This window comes from Lygodium microphyllum, chromosome 17, assembly GCF_053477565.2.
Source record: "Lygodium microphyllum isolate KBCC chromosome 17, Lygodium_microphyllum_v1.1.10, whole genome shotgun sequence".
Classification (NCBI taxonomy): domain Eukaryota; kingdom Viridiplantae; phylum Streptophyta; class Polypodiopsida; order Schizaeales; family Lygodiaceae; genus Lygodium; species Lygodium microphyllum.
The window spans coordinates 54,980,196-55,004,830 of NC_141151.1; the positions used below are offsets into that span (position 1 = coordinate 54,980,196).

At 45.3% G+C, this 24,635-nt stretch overlaps 1 protein-coding gene across 5 annotated transcripts in view; it reads left to right on the top strand.

Moving 5' to 3' along the window:
- Positions 1–1,260: 1,260 nt before the first annotated feature.
- Positions 1,261–24,635, top strand: part of LOC148021902 (EH domain-containing protein 1-like) — a 109,032-nt gene continuing 85,657 nt past the window's right edge. For 2 of the 5 annotated variants that reach the window (XM_087697420.1, XM_087697418.1), the window contains exon 1: positions 1,360–1,418. Coding sequence is in view for 3 of the 5 variants with exons in the window: in XM_087697416.1 (XP_087553542.1) it covers positions 1,398–1,418 (21 nt within the window). In the remaining 2 variants the exon portion in view is untranslated. Of the gene's footprint in view, positions 1,419–24,635 lie in introns of all 5 variants that reach the window. The other 3 variants (XM_087697416.1, XM_087697415.1, XM_087697414.1) reach the window with 3 other exon arrangements.

The window sequence follows — 24,635 nt, forward strand, 5'->3', positions numbered from 1 at the left end:
TTCTATCACTTAGAATGCAATCAATGTGTTGATTTATGAGCAAGGAAGCTTCAGTCTGCATCAGGCGCAGTCGCACAAATATGTAATCTTGTTCCAGCAGCACGTGATGATGCCTAGGCACTCTAATGTGCTCAATGAAGTCTTACAAGGCTCCCCAACAAGCCATTGCCATTATTTCATCCAATGAAGACCACAACCTTACAATGCATACCTTCAAGAAACAATGGTAGTCTACTTGACTTTTGACAAAAACATGAGTCTTCAACTTCTTCAGATCTTCTTTAGTTCCTCTTGCTCTTGAGAGTCCACCAGACTAAGCTTAGATACCATGTTTAAAGTGAGAAAGATAGAGACAAAGAATTAGAACAACTATGAGGAGCCATATGCTCACACACACTTCTTTATTTTCAATTACCCATATATATCAAATGATTACAACACACTAAGGTCTATAAGACCATTCACACCAAGTACTGAATAAGTCTAAAGTCACCGACTTATTTAATGCCCCACACTTGCTGATACAGCTGGACACACGTAAGACTTTGTTGGCGGTCACACACCATACGAGCTTGAAGTCTCAACAAAGTTGCACTAGGATTCTATCGAGACTCTATGAAAAAAAGAAGAATTTGAGGCACTTCAATCATTTACAATAGCACAAGGCAATGCCTTTACAAGCAATGCTAATTTAAAAAAAATGGATCCTGCAAATTATTGTCTTTTGCTAAAACAAATATTTTGTTAGAGGGCCTTTGCACACAAATAATACCCTCATTTAATATTTTTTTAAAATAGACTTTCATGCAGTGTACTGAGCCATCATCTTCAAAGTTTTTCTCTTTTGGTGTAATTAAAAACTATAGACATCATTTATGCTTTCAAGGTAGACTTGCAAATTGTGCCCAATGTAGGGCCCTTCTTAGAAACAATTTATGTTCTATGTCTAGGTTATATTGTTTCCTAGGAAAAAGTTATGTCACCCTTTCCTCCCCTTTTCATATAGACGAGGTGCTTCGCGCCTCTTGTGCTTCCCTGGCAAGCATGCGTGCGGGTGGCCGGGCATGCATGTGGGCGGGTTGCATGGGATGTGTGTGGGGCATGTGGTGGCTCCACAAGGTTTTGTGGGGGGCCTCCGGGCGTGCCACGTGCCCCCTTTGCAAACCTTTTAGTAATAAGAGTAGAAGTCTACTAGTGGATTTCAAGTTTCCACAAACAAAAATATATTGTTAAAAATAATGAAGGAAGAGCTTGCTCTTAAGTTCTTACATGCAGACAGATTAATAGGTGGATGAACAAGTTGGCTTTCTTGTTCTCCAAGGCAAACGAAACCGCACAGGCACAGGCCGGGAGGACTCCCATAACTCAACACCACTGTCGAGCCCCCACCCCACGCAATGCAGCGAATCTGGCCAGAGGTGCTCGTTCAATGCCTCTCTTTTAGTGTGTTTTGAGGGTTACCATCAAGATGACTTCTTCAAATACATTCTGAGCTGCTTATTGCTGCTGAAATTCAAATCGTGTGTTCAGTTTTCAAGTATTGGCATGGATTTTTATTCTGGTTTTGAATCGTTAGGGCCATTAAGATGCCATCTTTCAAGATTACTGAGCTGCTTGTTGGTCAGACTCCAGATCGTGTACTCAATTTCAATTCTTAGCGTACATTATTCATCTGATTGGGGGTGTTTTGAATAACTATGGAACACTGTAAGCGTCGTCTTAGTTATACTGCTCAACTGTTTTTCCAAAAGAGGATCATCTTTAGATGCACCATCTAAAAGAGAAGCGACAAGAGAAGGGGAGGAATCCTTATGGAACAACACATCTTGACTCATAACCACCTCTTGAGTGTCAAGATTAGAAAGTATGTAGCCCTTGGTTTGCTAGTTGTAGCTTTAACAGCATGCCTCTTTGATTTGGCATGCAAATTACCCCTCTTGTTTTTTGGCACGTGCATATAGGCATCACATCTAAAGACTCTGAAATGAGCAACGGAAGGATTTTGCCCATGATAGGCCTTATACAAGGTGTTACTATGAACAATTAGTATGGAAAACCTGTTGTAGATATGAATCATGGTAGCAACTATGCAGTCAAAGGGAATAGGGAAGCCTTTTATGTTCAAGCAAGAGTCTAGCCATCTCTAACATGGTCTGTTTTTTTGCTATATAACAACATTCTCAAATGGTGAGGTGAGACAGTCAAAACTTGTCAAGTTGCTCATTAGAAACAAGTGGTGGCATTTACTAGTGGTGAATGGGAGGAGACCATGTGGCACCTTGTGAACCCAATGTTAGATTGAGAAAGCCATGGATCCCTCCCACATGGATAGACTATATATGCACAAGAACCACATCATTGCAATTTAGCAAGAAGAAATGGACATAGGCATTGAGCATTCAAGAGAGCAACCTAATTTGTGGAGGCATTGTTGGATAAATCTAGAATTGTTAACCCTCGGAACGAGACAAGGCGCAGAGAGGCTTAAGAAGGACCATAAGAAGATAGCCCAATGGAAAAAGAAGACCAAGAAGCGTAGGAAAAATTTTCAAGAATAGGGCACACAAGAGATAAATCACATTTTAGCCCTTTGTAAAAGAGCACTAGGCTCCCTCTTTGCAAGTTGTAAATGAAAAGGTGCATGTAAAGGAGTCATGCGAATAGGAAAAGAGTGAAAAAGAGGACCAAGACTGGATAGCTAGTCATGGAGATGGGTTAGGTGCCCAAGGGGAGAAGGACATGTATAAAAGCCAAAAAGTGAATGGCTAAGCTTATTCTTGGTGTGTGTGCAAACTAGCTGTCTTCTTGTTCTTGCTCTTGCTTTCTTCTTGTGCATGAGAGAGAGAGTGTGTGTGTGAGAGTGAGGGACTGTGGAGAAGCTTTTCCTCTTCTCCTTCTTCTCTTCTCTTTTCTCGTACGTGCGGCTATGGAGGTTGGAGGTTGGAGCATGGAGATGGAGCTTGCTTGAGCTAGTGCCTTGAATCATGGAGCCATCGAAGGATTTGAGAAAAAGGACTACAACGATCGGACTCAACGGTAAGCTCATGACATCATTGTGTGAGAGCGTGCATGGCTATGTGAGAGGTGGCCATTGCCACTCGCTTGAAATGCTTGACTTGATAAGCGGTCTGTAGGGTCTTAGTGGCTGCTAGTGATAGCATTGACATATTGGTTCTGTTGCTAGGACAATGAATTCAAGCTTGAGTGCTTGCGCGCTTCAAATCGAGCGATGGAGTAGGAGTTCGTCTTCAAAATGGTGATTGGTTTAGGTAGCAAGTGAGGGAGTTGAAAGGTATTTGATCTCTTTTGCCGAATGGTTTAGGTTTTGGAAGATTTAGGAACATTAGTTAGATTAGTGGGTAGGATATTTTTCATTCGTAGGATGCATTAAGGTTTGGGAAATAAGGAAAAAGAAAGAAAAGATAAGTTTTTGTAATAGCCAGGAAGCAAGGGAGAAAGGAAAGAAAAAAAAAGAGATTTTGAATACCTTAGAAGGAAACAGAGAGTAAGGGAAGAAAGAGAGAGCATTAAAAGAAGAGAAAAGGGGGGGGGGGGGGAGGGAGAGCTCATTTGAGCTCGTGAGAGATTGAGAGAGAGCAGCAGGTCAAGAGAGAGCAGCAGGACAGGATTATAGCTAGGTGCTTATGTGATTTAGTTCATCATTTGTTATTGATTTGTGCCATTCAGTTTTTTTTCTTGCTGCTCAGACGCAAGCTTTGGATGGTCGAGTCCTAACTAACCCCTCAGACTGCGGAGTCACCTTTGTCCACTAGGACACACCTGTTGGGTATTTGACTCATGCCTCACTTACGCCTACGCTCATATGGGAGTGTCGGTGATCAGCAGGACACTAGGGCACTTTTTACTCTCGGTAGGAGAGGTTTTTTCCCCCAGACTCATAGTCTTATTTTCGTATGTACTTATGTGCTTATGTTTCACATTTATGGGCACTTATCGTGTTCGGGTGTGAACACCCCCTACAACCCTAAGGTTTAAGGGTTGTACTTTGTACTTTCATGTTACACTCTTTCAGTCTATTGGATTGGGTGTCGTGCTTCACTCTGTCTCTCTCACTCTCACACTGTCTACTGCACTCTCAGCTGCACCTCGATCCTATCACCGCCTCACATTTGGTATCAGAGCAGGGATTCGGCTCAGCCTCTCGCCCTGTTCACTCCTGTACTAGCAACACCCAAATTCGCTGAGCTCTTGGTCAGCTCTAGCTTTGTCAGCTGTTGCCCCAACTGCTGGCCATTCAGATCTGCAATCTCCACCATTAGTGCAGCCACCTGCACCGCCTGCAAGTCCGCCCCCAACTGCCAGTGCACCAGCGTGTCCTGCAGCCCACGCCAGTTCTGCAGCCCCCGCCAGTTCAGCCCCAGGTCACCAGCTCCAGCCGCCTTCTCTGCCCAGCGGACCATCTGCACACGTCGCCGTCTCAGCCCTGCGCGCCACCTGCAGACGCCCTTAGCGCCGCCTGTACCCTCCAGCGTGCAGCTCGCCACCGCCTGTCAAACCGCCAGCATCCTTGGCTCATAAAAGAGACGCCGCCACCTGTCTGCTGGAGGCGCCGCCTGTACCTGCTACATCTATTGCTGCACCGCATGTCACCCGTCAGCACCACGCTGAGTGGTCAACGACAGCCTGTCAGTACGTCAGGTATTTTTAATTTTTTTTTTCTTTATCCTTTCATTCCAGGTAAATTTCTGGAAGAGAGGATTCTTATGCAGCAGGCACAGCATTCAGAAACGTGTCTGGGACACATTGAATGCAAATTTCTGGCCAAATTTATCAGACATTTTGGGGCTTTTATGTTTTTTGAGGACATTTGCATACGAACTAAGCTACAGTCTCACAAAAAGACTGTTTTGAACACATTTGAGGCAAGAAATTTTGGGGATTTTGGCATTACAGTGTTGCTGAGCACTGTTTGCACCTTGGGAAGTGTGCATTAGAGACGGTTTTTTTGATAGAGTACACCCTTGCACATTAATTGCAAAAGTGTACTTGCTGCAATTTCTGAAAATTTGTAGATTTCCAGTCCTTACTGCTTTGACATTGCTCATTTGTCTTTGGAAATTTGTCATCATGGCAAATCAGGGAGGTGATGTATTTACGTATGTATCCAAAGAAGACAGATTGGATGGAAATAATTATTCACTATGGTCATTCATGATGAAGAATGTATTAGTGGCTAAGAATTTATGGGATTATGTCAGTGGAGAGGAAACTCAATCGGGAGTTGTAGCTCCCGTTACTCCTCCTCCTCAAGGGGCACGTGGACAACGGGGACCTCAGCTCGCTCCACCTCAACTACTTCCTCCAAGAACTGTAGCTCAAAAAGCTTGGGATACACGTGATGCACAGGCTTTGTCGTTGATTGCTTTGGCAGTTCAGCGGTCCATCATCCCTCATATTCGTTCAGCATCTTCTTCACGAGATGCATGGCTGACTTTGGAGCATATGTTTGTAGGAAAGAATGAGACTTGAATCTCTTTCTTGAATTGCGAGGGATGCATTTTGGGGAAAATGCATCGTTTCTCATTTCCCCGTGATGTTGCTTTCAGAGCAACAACCAGATTGCAGTTGGTGCATTCAGATGTTTGTGGGCCTATGCAAACAATGTCATTGGGCGGTTGTTATTTTTTTGTGACATTCATTGATGACTTTACACGTTTTCGCTGGGTCTACTGTTTGAAAACGAAGTCAGAAGTGTATGATGCATTTTTGGCTTTTAGTTCACTTGTTGAAAATCAATCTGGATGCAAAATTAAGACTCTCTGTTCGGACCGAGGGGGGGAATACATGTCCTCTATGCTGAATTCTTTTTTGAAGCAGAAAGGCATAGTCCATCAGTACACTACTGCCTATACTCCACAGCAGAATGGGGTAGCAGAGAGGAAGAATCAGTCACTCATGGAGATGGCCAGATGTATGCTGAAGGCAAAGAGCTTGTCTCATAGTTTTTGGATGGAAGCAGTCATGTGTGCTTGCCATATTTTGAATAGATGCCCTACCAAAGCCTTGAAGACCATCACACCTTTTGAGGCTTGGAACAGCCGTAAACCTTCTGTTGGCCACTTCCGTACCTTTGGGTGTCTTGCCTATGCCCATATTCCACAGGTACTTAGAAAAAAGTTGGACAACAAGGCTGTTAACTGCATTTTTATGGGATATAGCAGTGAGAGCAAAGGCTACAGACTCTATGATCCCGTTACAAAGAAGGTTTTTGTCAGTAGGAATGTTATTTTGGATGAAAAATCAGAATTATCCTTGGCTGGTTTGGACACATATCAGGCTGCCCGTGATGTTTTTTGAAGGGCTGTTGCCCATTACTTTTGGTGATTCAGCTGGAGCTTCAGAAAATGAACCTAATGTTCAGCCAGCTGCTCCTATGGAAAGTGTAGGAATTCAGCCATTGGCTGATCGGAATATTCAGCATAATGCTGAAACTGAAATTCAGCAAGAGCTTGCACACAGTCAGGAAGCTAGACAGTTACCTAGATGGTATTTGCAGACTACCCATAGCTGGTCGTACTAGAAGGCAAACTCGTTTGCATGATTCAGCACATACCATGGAGTTTGTTATGGCAGCAAGTACTTTTGATAATGAAGAGCCTGAATGTTTTGAGGATGCACAACACAGTGTGCATTGGATGGCAGCAATGCAAGCTGAATTAGATTCTATCACTAAGAATCAAACTTGGGATTTGGTGTCTTTGTCATTTGGGAAGAAAGCCATTGGAATGAAATGGGTCTACAAACTGAAAAGGAAAGCAGATGGATCCATTGATAAATACAAGGCACGGCTTGTAGCTAAAGGCTACGCACAGAAAAAGGGCATTGACTATGAGGAGACATTTGCTCCTACTTCCCGTATGACGACCATCAAGTCTATGATTGCTTTGGCTGCACATTATGGTTGGACAGTGCATCAGCTGGATATCAAGACTGCATTTTTACATGGGGAACTTCAGGAGGAAGTTTATGTACAGTAGCCCATTGGTTTTGCAGTTGAAGGCTCAGAACATTTGGTATGCAAGCTCAAAAAGGCACTATATGGTTTGAAACAAGCTCCTAGAGCTTGGTATGCAAAAATAGATGCTTTCTTGCTTGGTCAGGGGTTTCTAAACAGCTCATCTGAGTCTACCCTTTACGTATGTAAAGAAAGGGGATCTATGCTGATTATATGTCTTTATGTTGATGACCTTCTGCTCACTGGAACACATGCTGATCAGATTTCAGCATTCAAACAAAATTTGCAGCAAACTTTTGACATGTCTGACTTGGGAGTTTCGCATTACTACTTGGGCATCTAGTTCATACATGATGCTCGAGGAATTGGGCTATCACAGTCAAGGTATATTTGGCAGCTTCTTGAGAAGTTTGACTTACAAGATTGCAAGCCAGTTTGTACCCCCATGGAACGTGGACTGAAACTGTCATCACATGATGACAGTGATTTGTTTGATATATATACATATGCTCCTGCAGTTGGATGTCTAATCTACCTATGCAATACTAGGCCGGACGTACAGTTTGCAATTTCAGCTTTGAGCAGGTATATGCATCAGCCACGTATATCACATTGGCAAGCTATCAAGTGTGTTTTTCGTTACTTGCAGGGTACTCGATCTCTTGGGTTGCTTTATGCCAAGGGGGGACCACTGCAGTTACATGCTTACAGTGATTTTGATTGGGCTGGTGATTATGATACACGTCACTCCACTAGTGGCAATTGTTTCTTTCTTGGCTCTTCTTGCATTTCTTGGCTTAGCAAGAAACAATCCACTGTCGCCACATCGTCATGTGAAGCTGAATACAAGGCAGCTTTCACTACCACAGTTGAATGTGTATGGCTTAGACGCTCGCTAGTTGATCTGGATGTATTTGTTACGGAGTCTACTTCTTTGTTCACTGACAGTCAGAGTGCCATTGCAGTGGCACGGAACCTAGTGTTTCATATCCGCACGAAACACATTGAGATCCATTATCACTTTGTCAGAGAGAGACTACATGCAGGTGATATCAACCTTGTCTATTGTCCTACCACCAGTAATGTGGCAGACATCTTCACCAAAGCTCTTCCTCGTGACAAATTTGAAGCATTTCGCAATGCTTTAAATTTGATATCCTTTGGTGGCGGATGATCCTAGTACTCTTGATCACTCTTCACTCCAAGGGGGTTTGTTGGGTATTTGACTCACGCCTCACTTACTCCTACGCTCATATGGGAGTGTCAGTGATCAGTATGACACTAGGGCACTTTTTACTCTCGGTAGGAGAGGTTTTTTCCCCTAGATTCATAGTCTTATTTTTGTATGTACTTATGTGCTTATGTTTCACATTTATGGGCACTTACCGTGTTCGGGTGTGAACACCCCCCACAACCCTAAGGTTTAAGGGTTACACTTTGTACTTTCATGTTACACTCTTTCAGTCTATTGGATTGGGTGTCGTGCTTCACTCTGTCTCTCTCACTCTCACACTGTCTACTGCACTCTCAACTGCACCTTGATCCTATCACCACCTCACAACACCTTCTCAGACTTGGACGGTCCCTGCCGAGTCGGTCCACTTGGACAGCCCACTCTTGGACGGCCTCAGATGGCCAAATTGTCCACTCAGACACATCTTCTCGGACTCGGACGGGCATCCCTATCTGAGTCAGACTCGACTATTCAGACTGGCCAAATTCACCACTTTGATGGCCGAGTCTGGGACTCATGTGGACAAAGGCATGCAGCTCGGAGGTCTGAATTGGAAGACTACTTGACCACAACACATTTTTAGGGATCATCTAGACCTCCCAAATATACCAAGGGCTGTGAGCTAATTACCAGGTGACCCTAGCTAGATCCCAGACCTATAAGTGTGACCATAGAAGTTGACCAATACTGGAATTTACAGAAAATAACAGCTTCTTCTCTGCTGCTCAGAACCCAAATTTGATGGCTCCCGTGGCTTCGAAAGGGGAGTAAAACCCCTGACCAAATCAGCCATTCACTTGTTGCAGTCTACTTTCCAATAGAGATACTATTTGACCGCCTAGGTGAACCACCTATCAGGAGCCCATAGAGAATCAAAATTGATTGCAAGATGTGATTGCAACTCGTGACAAAGGGCTGCAACTGTACAGAACTGATTGGCATGGTGTGTGTATGTGAATGATTTTATTGAAGGTTGCACCTCGCATTGTAGGCACTTAGGTGCATGAGAAAAGTTGAAAGCCTAATTGTGCATCGCTCACCTTGCATTGCACCATCCAAGTGTGTGAGTAAGTGTAAACTTGCGAAGTGATTTCATTAACAAGGAACACACTTAAGGGGAATTAAGCTAAGAAATGAACCCAGTAGTAGGACTTGCAAAATCCTTGGGGCCACGGAAACGAACCAAGAAACCCAACACTGAGAAGTGGACAAACTCAAACCACCAGATAACCAAGGGGAAAAAAGGAACGAACCATAATTAGAGACGTGTCCTTAGCCGACCTAATCATCCTCATTGACACCTTAGTGGTTCAAGAGACAGTGGTCAAGTGTGATTCTCCCATTGCTTCCATACTGCAAGTTTCTGGCTCCGATTCATAGGATCGCACTCCTCTCCTTAAGAGATGGCCACATGAGAAACTTGCAGTGGCTTGGCTTGGAGTTTTCTTTGTGCTAGCTCTACTTACTCTCTCTGCCTATGCCTCATCTCCACCATTCTTTTGGATGGTATGGCTTTCTTCCCTTGCTCTTCTGGTTGTGCTTGTGGTTGCAGAGGGGGGACTTGGTTCATGTGGTTGCTCTTTTTCAACGTAGTCATGCTCAAAGTCTAGGCTCTCTTCAGGCCATTGGCTCTTGAGGGAGACGTTGTGCTTGTTGCTTTGGCTCCCTAAACCCTAGCAATTCGAGTTCTTGCATGGTTAATCCAATTGTGATCAAATGGGCTCTTTATTTCTCCACTCCTAAGCTGGTGCTAGGTTTGCGTACCTTGGTATGGAGTTCGTGTTTAAGCACTCTCCTTGCCATCTCTAATTTTCTTTTGACTTTCTCAATTGTCTCTTCCTCTTTCTTTTGACTGGGTTATATTTAATACTATATTTAAAAAGCCTTTTTGCTGCTCCAGCATCCTTGTCTCTACCGCTGTAGCTTTGCTTTCTACCATGACATGCTTACTCTTTGAATGGGCCAGTCGGTAAGCTAAGTCTTTAATTCTATCCTCATTCTTGGCTGTCCATTTTTCTGTCTTCTCTTTCATCTGCTCCAAACCTCTGTTTTGGCATTGGGCTAGGGTGGTGATGACTTGCTCTTGCTCTTGCCATAATACATTCATTTGTTCTTTTTCTTGGTTGTGGCGCTCCACTTGTTCCTTTAGGATTGCTTGCTCATGGAGAGCTGTTTGAAGTTGGTTATTCAGCTCCACCAACTTCTTTGTGGCCTCTTTATCTTTTTGTGTTTTTGCCACATGTAGCTCTTTTCTTACTTCCCCTCTTTGTCTCTTCAACTCCTCGTTTTCCAGCTCCAAGCGTCTATTTTCTGTGGAGTTGAAGGGACACATTTTCTCTAGAGCCATAACGGTTCTCTCTTACTTCATCATACATGTCTTTTAGGATTTCTTCACCTTGCCTTTCCTTTAAGGTCACCTATTTATTATAGGAGCGCCTTCTCCTTTGTTTAGGTCTAGAGTGTGAGGCATGGAAACTATGAGTTCCAAATGATTGGCGTTTGTGAGGTTGTGGTCTATGCTTGGGAACCCAGTTGAGTGTTCGGTTCGTAGCTTTGGTTGTGGTTTCTAGATGCTGGTGGGACTTCACCATGGGTGTATGTTGTGGTGCACTATCCCCCTTCTTAGGGTTGACACTAGGTTTACCTACTGGTGGCATTACAGACTTTTGGATGGCTGTGGTGCCCTCGTTGAAAGCCATTACTATTCTAACATTGCTTATGGCAAGGTGGATATGCTTTGAGTCGTAGTCAATATTAGAGTAAACTTGTTTTTTGAACACTCGACCCAACAGTGATTCCTTACTAATACTTTGTTTGTTGGGTAGCACATAAAAGATGATGGATAGGCTCTCAGTCTCGATAGAAACCATTAGTTTGCATTTCCCTAAGAGTGGACAGGACTGTCCCCTAAATGGGTTGAGTTTCGCATTGGTTGGTTGCAATTGTGGTTAACCTATGGCAGTCCAATGATCATACGTTAAAATATTAGCGTTTGCTCCCTCGTCAGTTAGTGTGTCAAAGGTGTATGCCTTTTGACTAGTTACTGTTATTCGTAGGTAGGCTGGTGCTACTGCTTCCTCATCCTCCTCCTCTATTTTAGTGATAGTTGCAACTCTCACATTCATTGGTTGTTCTATCATTGGAGGTTCATGGAGTGAATGTGGTGAAGGTTAATACTTTTTGATGTAACTTTCGTTGAAAAAGCCTATGTCTTCTCCCTCTAGGGTTTGGAGTTTGACATTGCTTGTTTTACTAATATTGCAAAGCCTTCCTTGTGATGCGTGCCAGTGCCACTAAGACAAAAGCCCCAAATTTCTTGCACAAATGTCGATGAACAAATTGAAGTGGAATACTTGGGACAAATTATTAGTGAAAAAGGGATCCAGGTTAACCCGAAGGTGTAATGTATTAAAGTTTGGCTGACACCTACTAACATTGCTTCACGAGGATTTCTTGGTCTATCTTCATTTTATTGCCGATTCATCGGTAGCAGGATGAGATGTGCCTTGGATGGCCACATGTCCAATATGCCATGGGCTCATGGTTCTGACCTCCTCCCAGGCCTCTACCCTCCCTCTACCTAAAGCCATGACTGGCACAGGCCTAAGTCTATTAGTATGGGATTATCCTCCTCGTCATAAGAGACATTAAGGGCTCATGTATGAGTCTTCCTCTAGTGGTTTCTCTACAAAGTGCACTGGAGCATCGCTTATGGATGGGTCACTATGGTCTTGGTGGTCTAGGGATTCTTGTTGGGTTGATGTTGATCCTTGGGGCGGCTGGCTTTGAATTGGTACGTGCGGGTAGAGCCAAAGGGGCTCCTCTTCCAAAGTAAGGCTGCCTAACTCCTAGATAGATATGGCTGAGTATAGGGTTGCTGGTATGGCAACCGTCTTGGCAATCAACAATGCATAGCATCATACCCGAATCTTCTGCAGTTGGCACAAGGTCAGATCTAGGATCGGGTCATTTAGATGGTAGGTGGTTCCCTACACAATGCATACACTGCACGTGAGGTCGCACTGGCCTTTGTATTGACTCTTGTAGTTTGATCAGCTTTGACTTTAGATCCACTACTATCGCTTGGATTTGGTCGACACTCTTTCCTTTATCTTGCTCACTAGGGGCTTGATCTTTCGCTAAGTGCTGCGGTTCTCTCGGTATTTCTAATTGTGTTGTTCCCTTGCTACGTAACCCTAGAGATTCTTTCTTTGAGCAAGTCATCCACTTGTATAGCCTCCTCAAGGACTCTTGCCAGCACATCCTTTTGCAGGTTTAAGTTGCTCGGTGGAGACTGCTCTCTTATTGGGTTGCTTAGCTATAGGTATCCTTTTGTAGAGACTCCTCACATGAGTAACGTAGTCTCGTATGTCCTCTTTGTCTCTTTGATTGACATTCATAAGCTTAACAGTGAGGTTATCGGAGTATCCTGCCTTCAAGAATCTCTTGATGAAGAGATCCTTCATATTGTTGAAATTATTGCGTTCGACATTATCTAGATTGGTAAACCAAGTCCGTCCCTTGTCTTCTAAGCAAAGACTGAATGCTTGTGCCTGTTGAGTGGCTACAAGTATCCTCTTGTAGAGACACCTCACATGAGTGACATAGTCTCATATGTCATCTTTGTCTCTTTGGCTGACATTCATCAACTTAACAATGAGGTTATCGGAGTATCTTGCCTCCGAGAATCTCTTGATGAAGAGATTCTTCAGATCGTTGAAATTATTGCGTTTGGCATTATTTAGACTGGTAAACCAAGTTCGTTCCTTATCTTCTAAGCAAAGACCGAACGCTTGTGCCTGTTGTGCGGGGTCCATGATGTTGTTAGCCTTGCACACTTGCTCAAACTGCTTGATGAAGCTGTAGGGGTTATTGCCTACTTGATATTTGTTAAGTTGCTTGGCAACTATGGGTATCTTTATTTGGCTCCTGGTATTTGGGATGACTCCTAGCCCAGCTAGCAATGATGTTGCCATGGCTGCCCTACTTTGCTCGGCGTTGGTGTTGTCTAGCAACTGCTTCGTGAGTAGCTCACTCACTGTAAGGTCTACTTCTAATGCTCTCTCCCTATCGGCATTTCCTCCTGTTCTGTTTCTACCTAAGATGGGTGGAATTGTGTGAATCTTGTTGAGCTCTCTTTTGTGGTGCAACCCCTGAGCCCTTTGCTCCTGGTTATAGCTCGCTATGCATTGCACTATGATCCTGTTAGCCTGCTCTTCTTCAGTCTCAGTCTGTCATCTCCTGGTTGTGAGCTCCTGTCAGAGTCTGACAGGAGACAGAGGAGCTCTGTCAGTGCATTTTTGTGGCTGCCCTAGTCAGCATGCAGCCCTGGGTGTTTTACAGCCCAAACTGGGCTGTTTTTGTCCAGACTGCCCATTTTCTGGGCAGTCGGCCAGATCTGGCCAAAGTCGGCCAGATCTGGCTGGTCGGCCAAATCTGGCCAGGTCGGCCAGTTTGGCTGGTCGGCCAGTTTGCTGGCCTGGGGGCTATTTATAGCAGCCCCCCCAGTCAGTCCAGTATTGTTCTCTGCAGGTACAGCACTGCTCCCTCCGTCTCCGTCTCCGGCATTGGTGCTGCCACTGCTTCCAGTCTGTTCTGGTTCCCTCATTGACGCTCTGGGCTGCGTGCAGGGACTGTTCTGTCCATTCCAGTGTATTCAGCATTCATCTCAGTCAGTGCAGACTTTCTTCCTTCATTCTCTACTTTCTCTCTCCTCTCCTCTGTGTTCGTGTTCTTCTTCCGTTGCGCACTCTCACATGGTATCATCGCTTGATTGAGAGCACGGAGGACACACCTTCAGGAGAGAAATACCTTACTGCTGCTGCCAACAGATCCACAACAGCCAGGCGACTGCTTCAGGAGGCTGCCCACAGTTCCATAACAGCCAGGCGACTGCTTCAGGAGGCTGTACAGCCTGCGTTTGCTGCCCATGCTGACTGCAGAGGCTGCCACGTCATCCATCGACGCAGCAACCCTGCGTTTTACCCCAGGCGGCCTCTCCTGCTGCTGGGCGACCTCCCTACAGGCTGCGTTTTGCTGCTCTGCAGGTCGCTTCCACCCCAGGTGGCTCTTTTCCTGCTGGTGACCTCTGTCCGGGCTGTTTCCTGGTGCTGGTGGTCTCTTTTCTGGTGTTCGACATCAGATCTCTTTGCGTTTTGCAGATCCAGGTGTTTGTAGGCACTTTCTGCCTGCGTCTTGGTGGTTGGTGACCACATTGCTGGTCCTATTTCGACAGCGGCACAACTTTCTTTGGTATTTTGCAGATTGGAAGATGTCTTACCAGTTTTTAGGCTTTGAAGACTCAGAGGATGAGCTTCTCTCTCATCATTCCTCTGAGCGGAGGCGGGATTATCGTGAAGTTTGACATCGGGAAGAACCTCCTCGCACTCATCCTTCTTCAGTCCATGCATCTCAGAGGGTTCCATCTACTGCGAAGGTTTCTTCAGTGAAGACTGCTTCAGATGTGCGGATGCCTTCCTTGATTCCCTCTATACAGGTGCCGATTCTCCCTTCCTTTCCGAAGGAAGATAAGTTGGATGGTTCCAACTACTCCCTATGGTCGTGCAAGGTGGCTTGCATTCTTGATACCTTTGACCTTTGGGAGCTTGTTTCTTCGCCCATCGACCGACCCCCCGTGGATTCGTCCGATGGCACCTCTATGGACCGTGCAACCTTATGGGATAGGCTCAACTCTCGAGCCCGTTCCTTTCTTTTTATGAGTCTCCATGATTCTGTTCTTGTACATGTTCACAGGTTAAAGACCGCGGCGGAAGTATGGACAAAGCTTGCATCTTTGTATCAGCACAAGACATTTGCCCACAAGATTTCCCTAGAGAAGAAGTTGCGGATGCTCAGTCTTGATGGTTCTTCTTCCATGAAGGAGCACATCACGAAGATGGAGGATATGCGAGGCGAGCTAGCCTCTCTTGGTCGTTTGATATCGTCTGAGGATATGGCGATGATTTTGTTGACTCAGCTGCCATCACCCCGTTATGATGTTTTCTACACCAGCCTCATCACTTCGAGGACCCGTGAGACACTCCTATGGGAGGAGCTTTCCCCGCTTGTCTTGGAGCATGACGAGCGACTCAAAGAGGTGGGAGCCAGTGGCTCCCCCAAGGCATTTCCGGCCGGCACAGGTGGTGGCAAGAAGAAGAAACAAAAGAAGGAGAAGGCCAAGGACAAGAAGGATGCGAAGGAGAAGAAGCCCAAGTGTCCCCATTGTGGGAAGGGCACTCATCCCGAGGAGAAGTGTTGGCAGAAGTATCTCCATTTGAAGCCTAAGGAGAAGGACTCGAAGGCGGCCCCAGCCACAACAGAATCTGCGTTTGTGCATCTCTTTGTTGAGGAAGACATTGCCCTAGCTTCTACCACACAGGAGAAGCCTTGGCTCGTCGACAGTGGAGCATCTTCACATATGACCTTCCGTCAGGATTGGCTTCAGGATCTTCGTTCTAGAGGGGGTACAGTCACCATTGGTGACAATTTTACAGTTCCTGTTCGAGGCGTGGGGACTTTACCTATGTTTTCTGATAGGCGGTCTTCCTCTGCCAAAGTTCTCTATGTGCCTGATTTGGGTTTTAACCTATTATCTGTGCATGGTCTTACTCAGTTAGGTACCCGAGTCATTTTTACACAGGATGCAGTCACAGTGGAGGATGCTTCTACAGGTGATGCTCTTTGGACAGGTACACAGGAGGGTGGGCTTTATACGCTCACAGCCTTGGCTGCACGGACTTCCCATGAGCTTGGGCTACTTTGGCATGCTCGGTATGGTCATTTGAACCTCGATTCTCTTCGCCGGGCTTCTAGGAGGAAGATGGTGGAGGGACTTCCTGATTTTCCTCCTCTTTACACTTTGTGCCCTAGCTGCTTGAGGGGCAAGCAGCATCGGCAGCCTCACCCGCAGGTTGCTTCTAGGCGGGCTACTTCTCCGCTTGAGTTGGTTCATACCGACCTTTGCGGACCTATGGGCACGGCCTCCCTTGGGAAGGCCAAGTATTTGATGCTGATTGTGGACGACTTTAGTCGTTATGTGTGGCCTTATTTCTTGGAGTACAAGAGCGAGGCGTACTCCCGTTTCTGTGAGTGGCAGGTGTTTGTGGAGACCCAAACAACTTCCAAGGTTCGTGGTGTTCGAGCTGATCACGGTGGCGAGTTCACTTCTCACCTTTTCTCTCAGTTTTGCAGGGATCATGGTATTCGGGTGGAGTATTCCCATCCGAACACACCATCAGAGAATGGTGTGGTGGAGCGTGCGAATCGGACCATGATTGAGATGGCCCGATCTATACTGGAGCATAGGAGTCTTCCTCATTTCCTTTGGGGTGAGGCGGTGGCTACAGCGGTGCATATCCGCAACCGCTCTCCGACTTCGGCATTACAGGACATGACTCCGTATGAGGCTTTCTTTGGCAAGAAGCCTTCCGTGTCCCATTTTCGCATCTTTGGGTGCGATGCTTTTGTCCATGTGGATAAGAAGAAGAGGAAGACGAAGTTCGACTCTAAGTCGAGAAAGCTTATCTTCGTTGGTTATAGTACGACCACGAAGGGATATCGGCTCTATGACCCGACGACGCGGACGGTTGAGGTGAGCAGGGATGTGATCTTTGATGAGGCTTCGGCCTCTGAGGATCCGATTGATGGTTCTATTACAGATGTTTCTTCATCATCGACGGACCCCCCCCCCCCCCCCCCCCCCCCCACCTTCTCTTCCTTCACTTCCTTCCAGGATGCTGCTTAGCAACCCCCCTATTCCTCCTCCTTCGGCTTCCCTTTCCCCTTTGGTGGATGTGCCTTCGTCTACTACGAGCTCTTCTACCGCCACTTCGGGATCTTCACGGGATGTACAACCTTCTTCAGATGCGGAGGATCTACCTTCACTCGGTGAGGGGGAGTCCCTCTCCGATTTGGGTGCTTTACAGGTTCCGGAGGCCCCCTGGTCTCCCTCACAGCCGCAGGAGTCTCTCAGGATTCCTTTATGGTATCGCCGGCTCATGCAGGATTCAGGTGTTACTCACTTTCCTGCTTCTTCTCCAGGTCCCCGTCGATCAGCCCGTTTACAGGCCCAGCGGGACAGTTCACTATGTGTAAACTATGCTCTTATGTCACAGATTCTTCAGGATTCCGAGCCTTCCACTGTGGAGGAGGCTCTTGCACAGGATATTTGGAGACAGGCTATGCAGGCCGAGCTCGATTCCATCGAGCGAAACCATACGTGGGAGCTTGTTCCGCGTCCCGCGAAACGGAAGGTGATTGGTGTGAAATGGGTCTTTAAGACCAAATATCTTGCAGATGGCTCCTTGGACAAGCATAAGGCTAGGCTTGTTGCCAAGGGTTTTGCTCAGCGTGCAGGGTTGGACTACTTTGAGACTTTTGCTCCTACAGCTAGGATGTCCACCATCCGAGTTCTTTTGGCTCTTGCTGCTCACCACCGTTGGCATATCTATCAGATGGACGTCAAGTCTGCTTTTCTGAATGGCGTTCTTGAGGAGGAGATTTATGTTTCACAGCCTCTTGGTTTTCTTGTGTAGGGGAAGGAGGATCATGTCTACAGGCTGCGGAAGGCTCTTTATGGCCTCAAGCAGGCTCCTCGTGCTTGGTACCAGCGGATTGACCGCTTCTTTCTACAGAGTGGCTTTGCGCGCTCTGCTTATGATCCCAACCTCTACTTCCGGGTTGTGGATTCTCTTTCGGTGTTCCTTATCTTGTATGTGGATGATCTTATCATTACAGGGAGCGACACTCAGCAGGTGGAGCATACACGGTCCATTCTACAGCAGGAGTTTGACATGACAGATCTAGGGATCCTTCACTTCTTTCTAGGTCTGGAGATCTATCAGATGGCACAGGGCATTTTTATCTCGCAGCACAGGTACATCTCCGAGCTTCTTTCGGAGTTTGATATGGCTGAGTGTCGGCCTATCTCGTGCCCCATGGACCCTGAGTCCAAGCTTTTGACAGCTGGAGTTCCTCTTACCGATCCCACCCGTTACAGGTGCCTTGTCGGCTCTCTTATCTGGCTGCTTCACACTCGGCCGGATATCTCTTTTGTGGTGGCTTTATTGTCTTCTTTTATGCAGACTCCTACACAGGATCATTGGCAGGCGGCCTTGCGGGTTCTTCGCTATTTGCAGGGGACTCGATCCTTCGGGATCATGTATGGAGATGGGATTACCCTTTCTGGATGGAGTGATTCTGATTGGGCAGGTGATGTGGATTCGAGACGATCCACTACAGGTTATGCTTTCACCCTTGGATCTGGTGCTGTCTCTTGGAGCAGCAAGAAGCAGCCTACTGTGGCACTTTCTTCTACAGAGGCTGAGTATCGGGCCCTATGTTCGACCACTATGGAGGCAGTTTGGCTTCGTCGCTTAGTCGCGGAGATTGGCTTTTCTCAGACCGAACCTACGGAGCTGCGCGTGGATAACCAGAGTGCTCTTGCTCTGGCTAAGAGCCCGGTGTTCCATGCTCGTACGAAGCACATTGTGGTTCAGTATCACTATGTTCGAGAGCGGATCGTGGATTCGGAGCTGGTGGTGGTCTATTGTCCTACGGCGGCCAATGCAGCTGATCTCTTTACGAAGCCGTTGCCTCAGGCTTCTTTGCTTCATCACATGCAGTTCTTGGGTCTTCAGACTCTCCCAGGAGTTGAGAGGGGGTGTTAGCCTGCTCTTCTTCAGTCTCAGTCTGTCATCTCCTGGTTGTGAGCTCCTGTCAGAGTCTGACAGGAGACAGAGGAGCTCTGTCAGTGCATTTTTGTGGCTGCCCTAGTCAGCATGCAGCCCTGGGTGTTTTACAGCCCAAACTGGGCTTTTTTTGTCCAGACTGCCCATTTTCTGGGCAGTCGGCCAGATCTGGCTGGTCGGCCAAATCTGGCCAGGTCGGCCAGTTTGGCTGGTCGGCCAGTTTGCTGGCCTGGGGGCTATTTATAGCAGCCCCCCCAGTCAGTCCAGTATTGTTCTCTGCAGGTACAGCACTGCTCCCTCCGTTTCCGTCTCCGGCATTGGTGCTGCCACTGCTTCCAGTCTGTTCTGGTTCCCTCACTGACGCTCTGGGCTGTGTGCAAGGACTGTTTTGTCCATTCCAGTGTATTCAGCATTCATCTCAGTCAGTGCAGACTTTCTTCCTTTATTCTCTGCTTTCTCTCTCCTCTCCTCTGTGTTCATGTTCTTCTTCCGTTGCGCACTCTCACAGATCCTTCCTAGCCTCCTCTCCTCCTCAAGATTGGCTATGCTGCAGATCTTTCTTAATGTGTTATCCTTGTTTGTTGGTCATATTGAGTGATAAGTCGCCGGATGTTGTTCGAGTACCTTGCTATGTTAAGGTCAAGGCCAAGGTTGAGGTAATTCTCGTTCGAGTTGGTACCTGCCATGGTGGTTCTTGACCCACTAGTATTTCTATGAGGTCGACTAGGCCGGCTAAAGATGTGTCTCTAATCTTGACTAGTCCTTCCTTCCCTCAGTGGTCTGATGTTTTTGTCTTCCCTAGATCTTTGTTTCTGGTGTCTTGGGTCACTTGTCTAGTTCCCAAGGTTGCACCCCTACTGGTGGGTTCGTTTTTAGCTTAATCCCCTTTAGTGTGTTCCTTGTTAATCCAATCAATCTGCAAATGTACACACTTATACACTTGAGTGGTGCGGCTTGATGTGAGTAGTGCGAAATCAGGCTTTCCAATTTTCACATGCACTTAAGTGTCTATAATGCAGAGTGGAACCTTTGATGAAGTCAATCACATCCAATAAGTTTCATGCAATTGCAGCTTATTCGCGCAAATTGTGATTACTACTAACAGTTGATTTTGGGTCCCTCTCGGGTTTTTAAAGGTGATCTGATAGGTGTTCAGCCTAGATAGTCAACTTAGGTCTCTACCAAGGGATAAGCGGCCGGTGGTTAGTTATTTCAGTCACTTCTGGACCATTAGCTTAAGGTTCTAGGGACAATCGGCTTTATGGTCTCATTTACAGGTTTGGGTTCCAACTTGGGAGTGTTGGACAGCTAGAAATTGGCCTTAACTGGACCTGGAAGGGTTAGAAATGGTCAAAATTTGTGTGTTGAATCATCTTCATCTTCGACAATGCCTCCCACTCAAGATCAGATTTGATGGGATGGCCGTGACGCCCAAGTGCATGCCCTAATTACTTTATCTGTGAAGAGAGCCATTATTCCACACATTTGATCATGCAAGATATCCAAGGAAGCATGGGATAAGCTTGCATCATTATATCAAGTGCACAATGAAGGGCGAGTTGCTTACCTACGTAAGCAACTGGAAGACGTTTGTATGGAAGAAGGAAGTAATGTGGATGCCTATCTCACCGGCATCAAAGATCTTATTGAGCAATTAATAAATATTGATGAAGAAGTTTTTGATAACCAGCTTGTTTCCATCACTCTTAATGGTCTATTGGAGTCATATCAAGGTTTTGCTACCACACCACAGTTGGTAACTATGGGCAACCAAGCTACCTACAGCTTTGATCAGCTTGTATCTCTTTTGTTACAGCCTACAGGAGAAGCAAAGACGTCTCAACTGCAATACTACCATGGCAACCGAACAGGCCTTCTCCAACCATCATTGTGGAAAAACCAAACTCAAGCTAAAAAACAAGGTTGTTGGTCCAAAAACAACAAACTTTCATGTTCGTCATCCTTCTTCCTCCACTTCTTCTACATCGAAGACACCTTTCCATGCAGGTCCATCCTCTTCCAATCCTTCCAAGGGTCTAGTCAACAAAGCTAAGAGGTGCAATTATTGTCGGAAGATAGGGCACGACATCATTGAATGTGATAAGTGCATTGCATCAGAGAAGAAGGAGTCCGGTCTTGCTCTTACACACAAGACTGCAAACTATTCTCAGTTTAAGGATTATGCATTTTTCATTCAATGTCAGTATAATCCTTATATTCATGATATTTGTTTTTCTATTATTGATGCAGCTTCTACTTGGTACTTTGACGGTGGTTTATCTTAGCACATTACCTCTTTCTGAACATTATTTTTCTCTCTCTGACGTACCTAAGGGGGGTATAGTTATGTGTGCTAACAATGCCACTTATGCAGTTAAAGGCATTGGATATGTGTTGGTTATCTCCTTCTTGGGCACTCCTTTGATATTGCATGTTCTCTATGTGCCCGGTATCAAGAAGAATCTTATCTCCATTTCAGCCATTGCTACTTCCAAGTTTCACGTCATTTTTTATGGCACTCGATATGCAGCATATGACAATTAGATTTCTTCTTTCATTGTCTTGACTCTCACTAAAGGTCTCTATTGTCTTGATACTTATGTTCAACAACTTGTTGAAAATCCTATTGACACTCCCTTGGTAACAAAGGAATCTTTTCACGATATACATTTATGGCATCAAAAGGCTTGGTCACATAAACTATCGAGTCTTGATGAAGCTCCACTTAGAGGATATGGTCAAAGATCTTCCAAAAATTCACTTGCCATCAAATCACATTTGTGAAGGTTGTTTACTTGGTAAGATTCATCGATTCTCCTTTCCTACGGATTCTCGTGTTCATTCGCCATCTATTTTGCATCTCCTTTAGAGTGATATTTGTGGTCCTATGCAGACCAAATCCATTGGTGGATTTTTATATTTTGTCACATTCATAGATGACAAATTCCAATTTACTTGGGTATATGGGCTGAAATCTAAGTGTGAAGTCTTCTCTTGCTTCAAAACTTTTATCGCTATGGTGCAAAACCAAAGCGGCTTTTGCATTTGGATCCTTTGCACCGACAAGGGGGTGAATATCTTTCCAAACAATTTTTAGAGTATCTTGCATCTCAAGGAATTCATCATCAATGCGCCATTCCTTACTCCCCACAACAAAATGGAGTAGGAGAGCGCCAGAATAGGTCACCCATGGAGATGGCAAGATGCATGTTGAAGAGTAAGAATTTGCCTAATTCCTTTTGGTTCGATGCTATTCTATGTGCCACTTATGTATTGAACAGGTATCCCACAAGAGTTTTACGTACCATCACTCCTTATGAGGCATGGATTGGTTCCAAGCCTTCTCTCTCTCATAGGAGGATTTTTGGATCATTGGCATATGCTCATGTGCCTTCTCAGAAAATGCATAAGTTGGATGATAAGGTTGTTTGTTGCATATTTATTGGATATAGTCCTGAAAGTAAAGGGTATCATCTTTATCAACCCTCTACAAGCAAGGTTATTGTCAGCAGAGATGTTATCTTTGCTGAAAATGCTTCTCACCCCTTGCTACGCTGCCAAAAACAGCCTATTATTGATGCTTCAGACACTTTGATAGCCTACTATTGCTTTTCCATAATGGTTCCGTGGTTGATCTTTCTTCTCAGCCTTCATTTCCACCACCTACAGATGCATTACAGCAGTCTATTCAACCTGATTTACAGCCACAACAGCATCATAATACCTTGTCTGAAGAGCAGCCCCCTATTTTTGATCAAATGGAGCATACAAGGGCTGAAATTCAGCAGCCTAAAAGAGCCCCTTGCTGGCTGTTAGACACTCTTCGAGACAGCAAACAGTCTCTTCCTTTGGCTGCCCGCACACGAGCCTCTGTCTCAAGGATCAAGGTAATCTTCTTGCATGTGCATTGGTGGCTATAGCATGCAATGAAGAACCTCTATATTATAAACATGCTTTTTCAGATGAAGGTTGGGTGGAAGCAATGAAAGCAGAGATTGATTCCATCCATTAGAATGACACTTGGGAGCTATATGACTTGCCTCATGGCAAATGTGCCATAGGTGCCAAATGGGTTAACAAAATTAAAAGAAAGTCAGATGGTTCTATTGACAGGTACAAAGCCTTCCTTGTTGCCAAGGGCTATGCCCAATAATAAGGCATTGACTTTGAGGAGACTTTTGCTCCTACCTCTTGCATTACTACCATCAGGAGTATTATTGCCCTGAGTACAAAGTCTATCGTCTCAAGAAGGCTTTGTATGGTTTAAAGCAAGCTCCACGGGCTTGATACCTTTGCATACATTCTCATCAATTGCATCTTGGATTTTAGAATAGCCCTATTGAGGCTACTCTTTACATTTGACATCAAGGATCTGATTTTAATAATCTTGTGCTTTATATTGATGACATGCTTGTCATTGAGACCAATACTAGTCAAATTGCAGCATTTAAGTCTGATCTACAACAAAAATTTACCATGACAGATCTTGGTCTATTTCACTATTATTTGGGTATCCAATTCGCCACCATTGAGGGGGGCATCATTATGAACAATCCATGTATATTGGATAGATTCTCCGAGGTTTTCAATTTGAGGATTGCAAGCCCACATTTACTCCCTTGGAGCATGGATTTAGATTTACTTTTAATGATGGTAGCAGATCCTCTGATACTACTATATATCAGGAGGTTGTTGGATGCTTGATTTATCTATGTCACACGAGGCCTTTTGTTGTGTCCCAATTGAGTAGATATTCAATATTTCATTGATAGGTAGTGAAGTGTGTCTTTTAGTATCTTAAAGGCACCCAGGATCTTGGCCTTTTCTACAAGGCTGATTGTTCACTCTCTTTGCATGGATATTCTGATAGTAAATGGGTTGGATGTTTAGATTCTCGTATCTCTCATAGTGGCAACTGCTTCTTCTTGGGTACATCTCTTATTTCCTGGTTTAGCAAGAAACAAACTACGGTTGCTACTTCTAGTTGTGAAGTTGAGTACATTGTAGCGTTCATAGCCACAATGGAGTGTCTTTGGCTCCGCAAGTTACTTGCATATCTTCATGTGCACCAGAAGCTCCAACATTTATCTACATTGACAGCCAGAGTGCTTTGGCCATTGCGTGGAACCCAATGTTCCATGCCCGCACAAAGCATGTAGAAGTTCATTATCATTATGTTTATGAGTGGATGGCGGTTGAAGAAATAGAGTTGTCTTACATATCCACTGAAGACAACTTGACAGATTTTTTCACGAAGGCTCTTCCTCTGTAGGGACCGGTTAGGCACGGAGATCAAGGCACATAGTCGTTATGCACCGTGAGAGACAGAGAGTGAGAGAGAGCAGAGTAGAGAGTGAGCACATTTTCAGGTACAATGACGAGTGTGTACCTTTAGGTTTTTAGATAGATATATATGTGTAAGTATAAGTACTAAGGGTGTGTTCACACTCGAGCACATTTAAATGGCACGAGGCCTTTATTCCCAATAACCTCCCATCTAAAGGCAATGTGCCTTAAGAGGAGAAAAAGAATCAGCTAAGTCTAGGTATGTACAAAGCTGAAATACATATATCTATCCAACTCCCATCATCTGTCGGGAATGAGCAAATTGCTCTGCTGGAAGACCCTTCGTGAGAAGGTCTGCAGGGTTATCATCTGTATGCACTTTGACAAGCTCAATGCTTTTGCTGTCAAGTACATATCTAATGAAGTGGTACTTTACCCGTATGTGTTGTCT